The sequence below is a fragment of the Heptranchias perlo genome, unplaced genomic scaffold (genome assembly GCF_035084215.1).
Source record: "Heptranchias perlo isolate sHepPer1 unplaced genomic scaffold, sHepPer1.hap1 HAP1_SCAFFOLD_70, whole genome shotgun sequence".
NCBI classification, from domain to species: domain Eukaryota; kingdom Metazoa; phylum Chordata; class Chondrichthyes; order Hexanchiformes; family Hexanchidae; genus Heptranchias; species Heptranchias perlo.
In genome coordinates, this window is record NW_027139729.1 from 3,053,043 (window position 1) to 3,068,934 (window position 15,892).

Below are 15,892 nucleotides of genomic sequence, written 5' to 3' on the forward strand. Positions count from 1 at the left end.
TTCCTCAATGAACACAGTGCTGCAGCTGCAAGTTGGGCTCAGCATTAACCCCTTATCTCCAACTTTTCGTGCTGTTTTTTGTAATTAGACCCAAGGGCACCTATTGATAATTACCATGGATTAATGGAATTAGTTACAAATTTACACCTCTCGATAGACCTTATTCAGTTATGGTGGTGAAATGGAGAAAAAGGGGGTACAATCTAATATATCCCCTTATTGCTAGCTTAGGAGATATTAGGTGTAATATTAAACATCTCTATCAATTTCAAGTGAATTCAATTCAATTTTATGAATAAATGAATGCCTGATAATCAGTGTGCTCCTGCACCACTATTAGGGGTGGATTTCAAAGAATTAATTAATTACTCGGTTAAAAGCCTATCAGAAAGATTGCCACAATGTATTTTCATTCAATATATTTCAACACATTCTTGGTTCTGTCTCTCTGTTAATGCTCCCGCTGTGAAATTTGATCATTTAGGTTATATTGCCTCTTCTCACTCTTCTTTCCAAAATACATCACTTCACACTTCTCTACATTAAATGTCATCTGCCATGTGTTTCCCCATTTCACCAATCTACCAATGTCCTCCTGAGCTCTGCCAATATCCTTCTCATTGCTTACTAAAATTTCAAGTTGACAAGAATCATAGAATCTTACAACGTGGAAGGAGGCCTTTCGGCCCGTCGAGTCCATGCTGGCTCCTTGAACGAGCTATCCAAATTAGTAACACAACCCAATTATTTTCTCCATGACCCTGCAAATTAGTCCCCTTCAAGTACATGTCCAATTGCCCTTTGAAAGTATCTGCTTCCATCACCCTTTCAGGTAGTGTGTTCCAGATCTTCGCAAACCTCTTCATGTAAACATTTCTCCTCATTTCCCTCCAGTTCTTTTGCCAACTCTTTGAAATCTGTGACCTCTGGTTAAAGACCACTTTGCCAGCCGAAAAAGTTTCACTCTAGTTTCTCGATCAAAGCCCCTCATTATTTTGAATACCTCTATTAGGTCTGCCTTTACGCTTACCTGCTCTAAGGAGAACAGCCCCAGCTTCTCCAATCTCTCCACACAACTGAAATCCCTCATCCCTGGTATCATCCGGGTAAATCTCCTCTTTACCCGCTCCAAGACCTTGACATCCTTCCTAAAGTGTGGTGCCCAGAGTTGTGCACTGCCAAGGCGTCGGTCACTTCCTTGCAACCATCATAACCGACATCTCCTTACTTACTTCAAATCAAATTACTTCAGCGTTCCAACTTTGGAATAAACACTTTCACACTCCCTGTTGCCTGGACTTTGACCCGCCATTTGTCATCATACTTCTGCAGCTGTGTAACTTCTCAACCACTCCCGTTCTTCAACCTTTGATGCCTTTGCCCCGATTAAAACGTTTACTCTCTTCTATCCTGATCGTTCCTGCTGGTTTAATTCCAAGGGGTGCAGACATGAGCATATCTGGACCACAACTGGTTCAGCCATCCATCACCAGATATGGCTGACCCAGAATTAGAACAAGCACTATGTCCTCTCTGAAAACCGCCTGCTGCTCCAGGATGACCCTGGGGACCAAAGATAACCTCCAGCTTCTTTTGCCCACAACACACAATCTCCAGAAATCTCTTTCCCAGCCCCCTCCACACTCTCCTCCAACAAAAAATACGAGGACCTACTGAACTTCATGAAGCCTTAAAGCACAGAGGAAGGCCTTTCGGCTCGTCATGCATGTGCCAGCTTTTAAATGAGCTATCCAATTAATCCCACTCCCCTGATCTTTCACCATCTCTCAGCAGTTTTTCCCTTTTCAACTTTCTATCCAATCCACTTTTGGAAGTTACTATTGAATCTGCTTCCACCACCATTCCAGATCAGAACAACTTGCGGTGTAACAACATTTATCCTCATTTCCTTCTGGTTCTTTTGCCAATTAACATAAATCTGTATCCTCTGACTCCCGACCCTCCTGCCAGTGGAAAGAGTTTCTCACTACACACTCGAACAAAACCCCTCATAATTTTGAACACCCCTATTAAATCTCCACTTAACCTTCTCTGCTCTAAGGAGAACAATCCCAGTTTTTCCAGTCTCTCTACATAACCGAAGTCACTAAGATTAAGACCATCCATTCAGATGCCTATGCTGCATCCCACAATTCCCAATATCACCAAGCCCAACCTCTCCTAAGGCTCCCCCATCATCCAGCCCTGATCCTGAGCCTTTTTCGAGTTTCCCTCCGATCTCCACGCATGTACTTTCCGAGCTGAGCTTGCCCATTAGACCCACCTCCTGCTCCCTTGACCTTATTCGGTGGAAACAGCTGACTACCCAACTTCCATTCCGGGCCCCAAACCAGCTGAAATTGTGAATGGTCAGTTTCCTCATGTACTGTCCTCCTCTTTCCGTGAGACTGTTTGTTTCCTCTGCTTTCTCCCATTCTGTGGAGATGCCGGTGATGGACTGGGGTTGACAATTGTAAACAATTTTACAACACCAAGTTATAGTCCAGCAATTTTATTTTAAATTCACAAGCTTTCGGAGATTTTCTCCTTCCTCAGGCAAAAGCTTGTGAATTTAAAATAAAATTGCTGGACTATAACTTGGTGTTGTAAAATTGTTTACAATTCTCCCATTCTGATTGAATGCTGTACCTAAATACATCTCCTTATTCATGGCTTAGGCGATATTAGTTGCAATATTAAATATGTCTACGTATTTTAAGTGAATTGAATTGAATTTATTAATAAATCAATGACCATGAATAAGTCTGTTACTACACCTCTAATATTGGTGGTTTTGCAATAATTAAATAATTATTTGAAATTAACTTTCAGTTGAAAGCATATCAGAAAGATTAACACAGTGCATTTACGTTCAAAATGTTTAACCTCAGGTTTCCTTTTTATGTATTTGCTCTCACTGGTAACTTCAACCTGATGTTATATAGAATTTACAGCATGGAAACAGTCCATTCGGCGTAACTGGTCTGTGCCGGTGTTTATGCTCCACGCGAGTCTCGCCCCATCCTACATCAGCTAACCCGATCAGCATTTCCTTCTACACCTTTATCTCTCATGTACCTATCTAGCCTCCCCTTAAAGGCATCTATACTATTCGCCCCAACTACTCCATGTGGTAACAAGTTTCACATTCTCACCACTCTCTGTGGAAAGAAGTTTCTCCTGAATTCCCTATTGGATTTATTGTGACTATTCTATATTTAGGGCTCCTGGATTTGGACTGTCTCACAAGTGGAAATATCTTCTCTACGATTACCCTATCGAACCACTTTATAATGTTTAAAACCTCTATCATGTCACCCCTCAGCCTTCTCTTTCCTCGAGAAAAGATCCCCAGCATGTTCAATCTTTCCTGATGGGCGTAACCACTCAGTTCTGGTTTCATTCTTGTAAATCTTTTTTTGCACCTTCTACACTGCCTCTGCATCCTTTTTTTAATATGGCGACCAGAAGTGTGCACAGTATTCTAAGTGTGGTCTCACCAAGGTTCTATATAAGTTTAACATAACTCATCTGCTTTTCAATTCTATTGCTCTAGAAATGAACCCCAGTGCTTTGTTTGCAATTTATGGCCTTGTTAACTTTATTTGCTGCTGTTAATGATTTGTGAATCTGTACCCCGACATTGCTTCGCTCCTGTGTCCAATTTCGACGCTTATTTTCCAGGGAGTACGTGGCCTCCTTAATCCTTCTACCAAAATGTGCCATATAATATTTTCAAATTCTTTACTTATTTATCTTGTATTTTTAGTCCGCCCTCCAAAGCGATGACACTCATATTATGATGTTCATGACAGTGAGTAAAGTGTCTCTCAAAGTACCGGTTTCCAGTGGATTCTAACACCATTCGGTTCTCATTATTTAGACTCCACTTCCTCTTTCAGTATGCTAGAGCTGACCATATCACTGAGATATAGATCTGCACAGTGGGTGGAGACTAATGTCCTTCAATAAACTCAGTGCTGCAGTTGCCCGTTGGGATCAGCATGAAGCTTTTAATCCCCAATGTTTCCATATCAATTCCCACCGTTAATGCATCCATCCATCCATCCCATAATAGAGCTCCGACACTTCTCATGCAATTCTGTTTCATGGTGTGGAGATGTGGGAATCTGTAAAAATGCACAATGTTTGGACACACACCCAACCCAGCTGCTTTCCTTTATCTTTCAGTGACGGTTTCACTCTGTCCCAAACCGGGGCTTTTGTGCATTTTGAAGAACTTTTCACGCTGTTTTGTGTCAATAGGCTCAAGGCATATTCACAAATCTTTGAAGGTGGCAGGGCAAGTTGATAAGGCGGTTAAGCAAGAGCATGCGATACATGGGTTTGTAAAGAGGGGCATTGAATACACAAATAGGGAAGTCATGTTAAACCTTTACAAAAGGCTGGTTAGGCCTCAGCTGGAGTATTGTGTACAGCACTGGGCACCACACTTTAAGAAGGATGTAAAGGCCTTGGAGAGGGTACAGAGGAGATTTACCAGTGTGATACCAGGGATGAGGGACTTCAGTTATGTGGAGAGACTGGAGAAGCTGGGCTTGTTCTCCTGAGAGCAGAAAAGGTTAAGGGGAGATCAAAAAGAGGTAATCATAATAATGAGGCGTTTTTATAGAGCAAATAGGGGTAATTAAATAATTGGATTGATAACCAGAGGTTACAATAATTGGCAAAACAACTAAAGGGGAAATAAGGAGAACATTTTTCACACGGAGTGTTGTTGAGCACTGCCTGAAAGGATGGTGTCTCTTTTAGAGGCTGTCTTCGTGTCAACATTCATATTTTCACTGGGAAACTGCAGGAACAGAGTGAAACGGGTCTGCTTGTGTCCCTGGTTTCAATGTATAATGTGGAGAAATCTATAAAATTTATAATTGAATCGGCAGCAGTGAACATGGTCAATACAATTATATGAAAACTGTAAATGAAGCCGCTCATTGTTGGACCAATCCTTTCTGAGCACAGCTTTTAACATTATTCCTGAGAGAAGTCTCATTAAGACAAGGTTCTGAACTTTGAGAAGTTTGTGATATATCCACGTCATCATTTACATCGGAGTCAAAGCTGCTGATGTGGCCTGTTTGTTCAAATGACTGTAACTAATAGCAATGATCAGGGGTATAACCGTGTCAGTGGAGATTTACCCCCTGTATAAATCAGGGATCGCTGTAATGAATCCACACAGAGTGCCTGCCGGAGCTGCGGTTTCCAGGCCAACAGAAATCATTGCTTCTCACAGAAATGGGATATTCAGTAATGTATCAGATAGAATGTATTTATTATCCAGTTCTCGCAGCCGTTGGAGTTCCAGGTAAGCCATTATCTCAGCTGTTCATGGTGTAAATCGGTATTAACTCTGCTGCTGTAGATGGCATTCTATTTTCTCCCGTCGTGTATTACACAGTGGACTGCTCTGTCCTAAGTCTCTGCTCGTTTGGTATTGGAGCAGCTGCATTACTTGCATTACGATCTTGTATATCCAACCGTGGCATTGTTACTGGATTATTCTCTGTACTGAATGTATTGGAATCATGTGTCTGGGCTAAGAGCTGGTCTCAGACCATCAGGAGCTGTTAACAGTTTCATGTTGTGGAACTAACCTGTCCTGGAATATTTTTTCATCAATGTGTTTTCAGTGATTGATAATGAGACAGCTCACGGTCTCAGTGTTACAAGGAGGCAGCGCAATGTCCTCCCTCCACAATAATATGGTTCAGTTCAACTGGGATTTCAATGTATTTATTGGTTATCACTGTTATGAAATATTATTTCATTCTGTGTGTATCTGACGCCGCATCAGATGTCTGGTTAATGAACTGTGTTTGCTGTTGATTCTTTCAATCTCATTCCCTGATTCACTGTGGATGAATTTACTGTAAAATGCAATGTTTTGAGGTCATGTTGCACTTCATCTGTTCAAATCATGAGCAATTCTGTTTATTTGTAGATTGGAAGCAGCAGCGGTGATGTTTGCGCTTTATTAATTAAACAATGCCGCCATCTAACGCTGTGCTTTGTAATTACAGGAGAATGAATTTCAAATATTGTGAGGTTTGTCTGGAAGAGGCATTCGATTCTCTTTATTCCTTGCTTTGTAGATGAAGTGAACAGTGTAGGTGAACAGGTGGAACCTTGGATGATCTGCAGAAACATTAAACTGTTCACAGAGGCTTCACCATTTAACAAACTGACACTGAGAATAGAATCGTTGGAACACGGGGCTGGTGAAGAGAAAACAGTCGCAGGATGTTCGGATTTACTCGGAAATGAAAGTGGGCATTGAGAAAGAGTAGAGACAGTGCGGAGAGATAGAGAGGAGCGATAGAGATCGCGACTGAGAAGGAAAACGAGAGGGACGGTGAGAAGGAAAGAGAGGAAGAGATAGACTGAGAGAGAAATGCACACACGGAGAACGAGGGAGGGGGGAGAGAGAGAGAGAGAGCAGCAGATGTGTGAATAATTCATCGGAATGAACTGCTGAAACTTCCAGCACAATTATGAAGAGGAAATGTGACTTGTAGGTGTTATTATGATGTTGTCAGATTGTGAGAGTTTTATTGTACTCTCTCCGGGTGTGTTTATCACTGTCAGGTCCTCAGTCTGTTTATGTGAATGTTCCTTTTCCTTGTTTACTGATTGAATACATAAACATAATTGAAATATATTTAAAGAATAGGATCATTGATTTCTTTATCGCTTTGAATTATGGGGATATTGTATTCTAGAAGTTATGTGTCAGTTTTATTCAATAAAGAACGAGGCAAATTCAATGATTGTATTTTAATGTAATTTGAGTTGAATATGCAAGTAAATTTATTGAACACATTATGTAACCAACGAGCAGTTTATTGACACCAATATCCACAGAAATTAATGGTTGAATTCATTAATTGGATTGTGTGAGTTGAACCTATAAAATAGATTTCCTCCAACACTCTGCTGCAGTCTCTCCCTGTGAATCCCAGCCTCTCCTCCCACGGCATCGAATCCTCTGTCTCCTCATCCGTTCCCTCAGTTCATTCGCTTTCCCAAACTATCTGCTACTGATTCCCCTCCAGCTCACACATGTCCTTTTCATTGGTCTCCCTCCCAAACGCACTCGCTCGCTCGGCCTCCAGCTGCCTCTTCTCATCCAATCCGAAGCCTCAAATTCAGCGCCACGGATCACGGTCTATCCCGTTTTGTGCCAGCCCCAGTCGGCTCTCTCCACCCAGAGCAACAAACCTCCCCCTGTCCCCTCACCTTCTCGTCCCTCGCTCACTTTCCTGTCCATCTGGAGCCCAAATCCGGATTTAAACTTTTGGAATCCCGGTGTTTATTTCCCTCCTCCCTTCCCCACCGGCACTGCCCCCTCACTCAGCCCTGACAGTGGATCTGGTGCTCACTTTATTCACTTTCTGTATCAATTTCCCAATTTCTCTGTCCGAAAGCGCTGCCCAGGTCAGTGAACCAGTTTCCACCGTTTGATGCAGCAACAAAGCTGGAAATTTCACCCCAGATCATCTCAAACTGCCGCTTTGTCTCCAGGTCTGATCAGTAATTTCTCTCCTTCCGTTTCTCTCTCTTACAGTTAACTTGGTGGCGATTGTGATCCTGTCCCGAGGAAAGTGCGGACTCTCCAAATGTATCACTCGCTACCTGGTGGGAATGGCAGCGGCCGATCTCCTGGTCGTTATCACTGATGTCCTAATGTGGCGCATTGTTGAGATTTATTTCCCAGTTTCATTCTTGACCATTACCCCCGTGTGTCGTCTCATTGTTAACCTGAGTTTTGCGGCCATATCGACCTCTGTCTGGTTCACTGTGGTTTTCACCTTTGATCGATTTGTGGCCATTTGCTGTCAGAAGCTGAAAACAAAATATTGCACCGAGAAAACGGCGGCTGTTGTTATCGGGGTGGTGAGTGCGCTGAGCTGTTTACTAAACATTCCATTGTACTTTGTAATTGGCCGGGAATATATAATGGACAATGTACCCCGGGGTTGTGTCGTGAAACCGACCTTTTTCACTTCACCCGCATGGGCAGCGTTTGACTTGTTTAATCTTGTTTTGATGCCTTGTCTCCCATTCATTCTGATTTTGCTGTTCAATGTTCTCACCGCCAGGCACATTTTAGCGGCCAGTCGAGTCCGCAGGGGACTCCGGGGCCGCAGCAATGGAGAGAATCACAAGGATCCAGAGATAGAGAACAGAAGGAAATCCATCATTTTACTCTTCAGTATATCAGGCAGTTTTATATTGTTATGGAGCGCAGAAGTTTTTTACTTTATCTCTCTGCGAACAACAAACGTCCAGTACTATACGGTCAGTGACATTGAATCAGCCGGATTCATGCTTCAACTTCTCAGTTCCTGCACCAACACGTGTATTTATGCTGTGACCCAGACTAAATTCAGAGAGGAGCTGAAGAACGGGGTGAAATACCCACTGAATCTAATTGCTAAATTAGTTAAATCATAGAAGCGTCTGAAGACTTTCCATCCGAAATTAAATAAAAATTCAATTAGAGTTTCACGTTTGGCGGTGGCCCAAGATGGGCGGTAGCAGATCGGGCGCCCGTTATTCACCGCGCCTGATTTTACCATCCATTGACATCAATGAGTTCACTAAAGTAACTGATATCAATCCAATACTTTAAATAAATTTGGAAATAGCAGACAGGAATTAAATTTTACCCGACAAATGCGGTGTTGTGAAATGATACAAGATGTGATTCTAACATGAAATTATTTGCTGTTATTAGTCTGGAAATAATATGATTTCAATATTAAATGTTTAATCCTGAAATGTATAAAAACAAATCCTCCGTTTCGGTTGATGATTATTTCCCATCACACACACTGCCCGGTGGGATGGACTGAGGGTGAGCTGTCAGGGTCAGACAGCGTCCTGTTCATTGGGACATTTGTTTTGACCAGAACAGAATAATAATGGAGCAACACCCGGACCGTTAATAACCGGTAAAATATTAATGTAATTTCAAACTCCAGTGGGGAGTTGCGGAGATCGTTTCCTCTCTGTGCTGCTGTGCAGCAATTTTTCCTCAGCATGGAGTTTAATGGGAAGTGAGGGTTTGCCTGGTTACACAGATCTTTCAGGAGATCTTTCTGAGATGATCAGGAGGCGGGAGATTTGTCATGGCCGCAGCAGGCCAAGGGAAAGCTCTCCCGCTCCTCCTTGCCCCACAAAATATAAGTTAAAAAGAAACTGTTCAGTGTTCCGGACCACTCAATGCCCATCGAAAGAGCGGCTCCTCCACCCATTTGTAACTAACATTAAATGGTGTCCCGTGTACGTCATAATACACTGATTTACATATTACACGTAACCTGACCGGAAACAGGTGAGTGTTGTTCCAGCCGCTCTCCTCAGGACCCGACCCCCGATGGCGGAGGCAGGAACGCCAGTGTTAAAGGGGCGGTAAGTGACCTGACACCATTTACTCGCCTCTACAAACCCATTTCCGCCAGGCTGGGATGCTTAAAATCGGCCACACCTTCCCTGACATACGCCTTAGTTTCAATCTTCGAAGCCCACAAGCTGGTCCATTTTCTCAAACTGCACCGGTTCACAACACATGAAGGGAAATTTTCACCATCGCAGAACTGGTAGAGCGGATCAACCGCCCCTAATAGAACCAGCCCGATTTTAATTTCTGCTCTTTCAGTTTACCGCCCAGGCAGTGAAGTTGAAATTACCCCCTATGTCGCTGATCCCAATGTTCGACAGGTGCGTCAAAGAAATCAGACAGTGTTTTCCAAACATTAACATGAATGTGGGTTCATGGGGTATATTCGGGTAAAAGGTGATAACCCCCCTTCATAGAGACAAGACCCCAATACCATTGAGTTGAAGAGGGGTTCACCCCAACATCCCGGATAGACAGGACGCTGTTCTCTACGGGCAGTTCCCAGGGACGAACAGCAAGACAGATATCAACTGCTACTGGAAGACCATCAACTCGGTGAAGGAGGCCCTTTGTTCCACCCGAAACCAACTGGTCTTCCAGCTGAAGGAGCTGTTCACGACCGAGTATTGCCACCTGGCACACTCCAAGGTCCAGAGTACATGCTGTGGGACGCACTGAAGCGAGGTGCAAAGGATCTCTGGGGAAGGCCATTTTACCTTGTATTGTGCAGCATGTATTAGAAAATATGTTCTGTGTTTTCAATTGTAATAATGGAATCGTAGCGTGTACGATATCTCTTCTATTGCTTTGAATTGCAACTGTGATATTTACATTGAGCTGTGTGCTTTCATGAATTTTATGAAATAAAGTATATCTTGAAATATTAAAAACATGTTCCAGTCTCGACGTGACTGTTGTTATTTGACAGTGAACAGTGGAAATATTGACGGACAGTAAAGATGTGGGAGCTGTACAAAGAACATCTATTGCAGGCAACATGTGAGAAATAGGAGTATTTTCTTAATGGTGAGAAACTAGGGACTGCAGAGGAGCAAAGGGGTTTGGGTGTCCAGGTACACCAATCACTAAGAGTTCGTGCACATGCACAAAAAAAAAATCCCAATTTCTAGTCTGTCATATCCCAAGGTATCGCTATCAGATACTTAGCCAACACTCTGGAGTTTGCTGATACAATCAGGCCCCACTGCCTCCCTTGCTGGTCCATTCCATACATCCAGCACCATCTGCCTTAAAATGCATTCAAGCACTGTGCTCATCCTGTGCCTCAGGGAGAGAAGACTAATAAATCAGGAGGACCCAGATCATCAGCCTTATGTGAGTTTGGACATTTCAGTTTTAATTGCATTTGCAATTATTTCTCTTTTTTGTACATTTCTATTTTTATTTCATGGTTGCAGATTTTGCATTTTTGAACAAATTCTCCAAAACCTGTGCGCAGTGAGTGCTGACTCCGGGCCCTTTGATTGACAGCTCTCACCTTCACCCCCACCCGCCCGCCCCCCCACCCAACCCCGCACCCGGCCATCACTCCACCCCCGCCAAACGCCTCCTGGGCTGACTCCTCCCATCACGTGACACGCGGCAGCGTCTCTCATCTTTTCGCGTTGATGTCACGACGCGTACGTGCCGCATGCGCAGCGCGGTCCCTCTGCCGCGTTCCCTGCGGGTGCTGCCGTGGGCGGGGGCGAAGCCCACAGAGGGAGGGCCGGCACCGGGAGTGGCCTGAGAGGGGAGAGCGGGGTGGTGGGGGAGGGCGGGGGGTGACGGGGGAAGTTACTCGGGGCCTCCTGCGGGCCCCGTGAATCTCCACTCTGGCAGCGCCCGGTGTCGAGCTGGGCTCGGGGGGGAGTCACTCTCCCGCCTCCCCGTCAAACGGGACGGGGGTCGGAGCCCAAAAGTGAGCGAGAATCAAACAGCACAGAGAGAGGCCGCTCGGCCCATCGCGCCTGTGCCGGCTCTGTGGAAGAGACCGCTTGGCCCATCGCGCCTGTGCCGGCCCTGTGAAAGAGCGATCCCATTAGTCCCACTCCCCCCTGCTCTTTCCCCACAGTCCCGCAAATTTCCCCACTTCAAGGATTGACCCGATTCCCTTTTGAAAGTTATTATTGAATCTGCTCCCACCGCCCTTTCAGGCAGTGAATTCCAGATCAGAACAACTCGCTGCCTAAAAACATTCTCCTCATCTCCCTCTGGCTCTTTTCCCAATTCCCTTCAATCTGTGTCCTCTGGTTACCGACCCTCCCGCCAGTGGCAACAGTCTCTCCCCATCGACTCCATCAAAACCCCTCCTCATTTTCAACCCCTCTATTAAATCTTCCCTTAACCCTCTCTGCTCGAAGGAGAACAACCCCAGTTTCTCCAGTCTCTCCCGGTAACTGAAGTCTCTCGTCCCCGGAACCATTCTGGTAAATCTCCCCTGAACCTACTCTGCTCCAAAGGGAGTAATCCCAGCTTCTCTATTCTCTCCGTATAATTATTATTATTTATTAAGTGGGTTGTGCTGGGTATCTGGAAGCTGTAATTCGGTGAGTAGAAAGCAGTGGGAGGATAAGTCTGCAGATTGATTTTGGGAGATGGTGAAGACGGTGATCGTGGATTCAGACAAGGGAGGGAGGTGGTCTTTGAGAGCGTCCGTGCTCTGTTGTAAGATCTCACTGTGTGTGTCTGCTTCCAGCAGTTCCCATTTGAACCTGTGACCTGACTGGCGGTTTCTCCGAACTCGACTGCTGCTGTGAACCTGACTGTTCCCCCGTGGACATCAATGTCTTCTCCACCTGTCTGCCAAGGAAGTGAACCGTAAGTTTCTGTTCGTGTGTTACTACATTGGCTCCCGGTCCGGCAAAGCCTCGATTTTAAAATCCTCATCCTCGTGTTCAAGTCCCACCATTGTCCTCTCCCCCTCCATATCTCTGTAATCTCTTCCAACCGATTTGATCTCCACGGACAACCCCATGTCATTCCACCCTATTATGGATTCTAACCCACCCATTTATCTCCTCCACAGCCCATGTAGACTGGAAGAATAGACAGTGCTGGGACAGTCAATCCTGTTATCTACACAGTCGGTGCCGGGACAGTCAGTCCTGTAAGACACATAATCAGTGCTGGGACAGTCGGTCCTCTGATACACACACAGTCAGTGCTGGGACACTCAGTCCTCTGATCCTCACAGTCAATGCTGGGATACAGATTCCTGTTATATCGTCAGAGCCGGGACGCTCAGTCCTGTTATATATGATGTGGAGATGCCGGTGATGGACTGGGGTTGACAATTGTAAACAATTTTACAACACCAAGTTATAGTCCAGCAATTTTATTTTAAATTCACAAGCTTTCGGAGGCTTCCTCCTTCGTCAGAAATTGTGCCCTTGGAGATGAAAATTGAAAACGTCACTCCGTTATCTAAGAAAGGAGGGAGGAAGAAACCAGGAAAATACAGACCTGTCCATTTAAGGTCAGTTGTGGGGAAGTTACTGGAATCAATCATCAGAGACAAAATGGTTGAGCACTTCATCAAGTCTGAGCTGATCAAAGAGAGTCAACATGGATTTGTGAAGGGCAGGTCATGTCTGACTAATCCAGTTGGATTTTTTGAGGTGATTAACAAGGTGGACAGGGGAGCGTCGATGGATGTTGTCTGTATGGACTTCCAGAAGGCATTTGATAACGTTCAGCACAAGAGATTAATAGAATCAATAAAAATGCACAGAATTGAAAGTGACCTTGTGACTTGTGTTGGAATTGGTTGGGAGGTCGGAGAAGAGAGTAGGGATAAAGGGAACGTTCGTTGATTGGCGGGATGTGACAAGTGGTGACCCCAGGGATCTGAACTGGAGCCTCAGCTTTTCACCATATTTACCAATAACTTGGATGAAGGAATAGAGAGTTGTAGATCCAAGTTTCCAGGTGACACTAAGTTAGGAGGCACAGTAAGTGGTGTAGATGGGAGCAGGAAGTTACAAAGAGACAGTTTAAGTGAATGGACAAACTGTGGCAGGTGGAGTTCAATGTGGGGAAGAGTGAGATCATTCACTTTGGAAGCAAGAAGGAAACATTGGAGTATTTTCTTGAAGTGAGAGATAGGGAACGGTGGAGGAGCAAAGGGATTTGTGTGTCCATGTACACAAATCACTAAAAGCTAGTGCACAGATACAAAAATAATCGCAGACTAATGGAATGTTGGCCTTTATCTCGAGGCCTGGAATACAAAGGGGAGGAAGTGACGCTTCAGTTCTACAGAGCCTTGGTCAGAGCCCATCTGGAGTACTGATCCTCACCAAGGATATATTGGACTTGGAGGGGGGACAGTGCGGATTCACCAGAATGACACTGAGGCTTGAAGGGTCAAATTAATGAGGACCGGTTGTATTCACTTGGTTTGCATTCCCTTGAGTTTAGAAGGTTGAGAGGTGATCTGATCCAGATATTTAAAATTATAAAGGGATTCGATAGGGTAGAAATACAAACTATTTTCTCTGGTGGGGGAATCCATAACAAGAGGGCATAAACTTAAATTTAGAGTTAGGGCGTCCAGGAGTGAAATCAGGAATCTCTTTCCCACACAAGGGTAGTGGAAATCTGCGCAGGCTGATTGAAGTGGACCCTGTGATATAATAGAATTTTCTGTCCTGTCAGACTTGGACATCTTGTTGATCCATCTTTTAAAAAGGTGGAGGAACTCAGTTCTAAGATGGATTCCACTCACTTCATCACAAGTCCTCAATCACCTTGTCTTATCATCGAGCTATCAAGGACTAGAAACACTGTGTTTCAAGGAAAGCTGATTTATTTGACACTTGTACAGAATTCTAATACTGCTGTCCAGTGAAATGGATTATTAACATCAGAAACAACCCCCAACTGCCAGAATGAACACGGTTCAGTCCTGGATGTGATTAACAGCAGTAATAACAGCAGAATCCAACCCCTGCAGTCACATGTGAACCCGCTGGTGTATAAGTAGACTGGATGACAGAGTGAATCCCTTCCCACACACGGAGCAGGTGAACGGCCTCTCCCCAGTGTGAATACGTTGGTGTCTCAGTAGATCCCTTGTTCTTTTAAAGCTCTTCTCACAGTCAGAGCATTCAAAAGGTCTCTTATCAGTGTGAACATGTTGATGTTCAATGAGGTAGGATGAACGAGTGAATCTCTTCCCACACACGGAGCAGGTGAACAGCCTCTCCCCATTGTGAATATGTTGGTGTGTTTGCAGGTTGGATGACTGACTGAATCTCTTCCCACACTCAGTGCAGGTGAACGGCCTCTCCCCAGTGTAAGTGTGTTGGTGTGTCAGGAGATCCTTTTTTCTTTGAAAGCTCTTCTCACAGTCAGAACATTTAAAAGGTCTCTTATCAGTGTGAACGAGTTGATGTGTCAGAAGGCTGGATGAATGAGTGAATCCCTTCCCACACACGGAGCAGGCGAACGGCCTCTCGCCAGTGTGAATTCGCTGCTGTCTCAGCCGGTGGGATGATCGAGTGAATCCCTTCCCACACACGGAGAAGGTGAACGGCCTCTCCCCAGTGTGTACTCGCTGGTGTATCAGTAGGCTCGATGACTGAGTGAATCTCTTCCCACACACGGAACAGGTGAACGGCCTCTCCCCAGTGTGAGTGCGTTGGTGTGTCAGCAGATCACTTTTTCTTTTAAAGCTCTTCTCACAGACAGAACATTTGAAAAGTCTCTTATCAGTGTGAACAAGCTGATGTTCAATAAGGCTGCATGACAGAGTGAATCCCTTCCCACACACGGAGCAGGTGAACGGCCTCTCTCCAGTGTGAACTCGCTGGTGCGTCAGCAGGTTGGAAGACTGAGTGAATCCCTTCCCACACTCAGTGCAGGTGAACGGCCTCTCCCCAGTGTGTCTGCGTCGATGAGTTTCTAGCTGGGACGGGTAATTGAATCCCTTCCCACAGTCCCCACATTTCCACGGTTTCTCCATCCTACGGGTGTCCTTGTGTCTCTCCAGGTTGGACGATCAGTTGAAGCCTCGTCCACACACAGAACACGTGTACGGTTTCTCCCCGCTGTGAATGGTGCGATGTTTTTTTCAGGTTGTGGAACTGGTTAAAGCTCTTTCAGTGCACTGGAGTTTACAAAAGTCCTCACTGTGAATACAGAATAGAAATTCAGAACAGGCAATTCTAGTTTCTATGGAACATTCTTCCTGCTCATTCCCCCAGACTGTAAATCCCAGTCTCACACACTCACCCTCCTCCCTCTGCTGAAACCCAAACCCATCGCACCATCTCCAACATTTGGGTTGGGTTGGAGGCCTTGAATCTGAGTTGGGAAATATAATTGGAGAAACATGATTCAATTTAGAAAGTAAACTATTCAAAGTCAAATAACATGGATTATTGTAATTAATGTAGTCCTTTCACGCCTCGTGGGAAAGAAGTGATGTCTGGGCTGCGGATGAGTGTTTGCGCCCGGTTACAC

The 15,892-nt window shown here is 44.8% G+C and overlaps 1 protein-coding gene and 1 long non-coding RNA gene across 3 annotated transcripts in view; one reads left to right on the forward strand and one right to left on the reverse strand.

The window, feature by feature from the left end:
* The window catches only part of LOC137318421 (uncharacterized), a 201,505-nt gene that overhangs the window by 168,957 nt on the left and 16,656 nt on the right, over positions 1 to 15,892 (forward strand). The gene's annotated exons all lie outside the window — the stretch shown is intronic.
* LOC137318380 (zinc finger protein 850-like) overlaps positions 14,235 to 15,892 on the reverse strand; it is a 183,829-nt gene continuing 182,171 nt past the window's right edge. Inside the window, exons 4-5 of the mRNA XM_067981267.1 lie at positions 15,178 to 15,393; positions 14,235 to 15,093 (exon numbers count right to left, since the gene is read on the reverse strand). Coding sequence (XP_067837368.1) covers positions 14,382 to 15,093; positions 15,178 to 15,393 — 928 coding nt within the window. The 3' untranslated portion in view covers positions 14,235 to 14,381. The remainder of the gene's footprint in view (positions 15,094 to 15,177; positions 15,394 to 15,892) is intronic.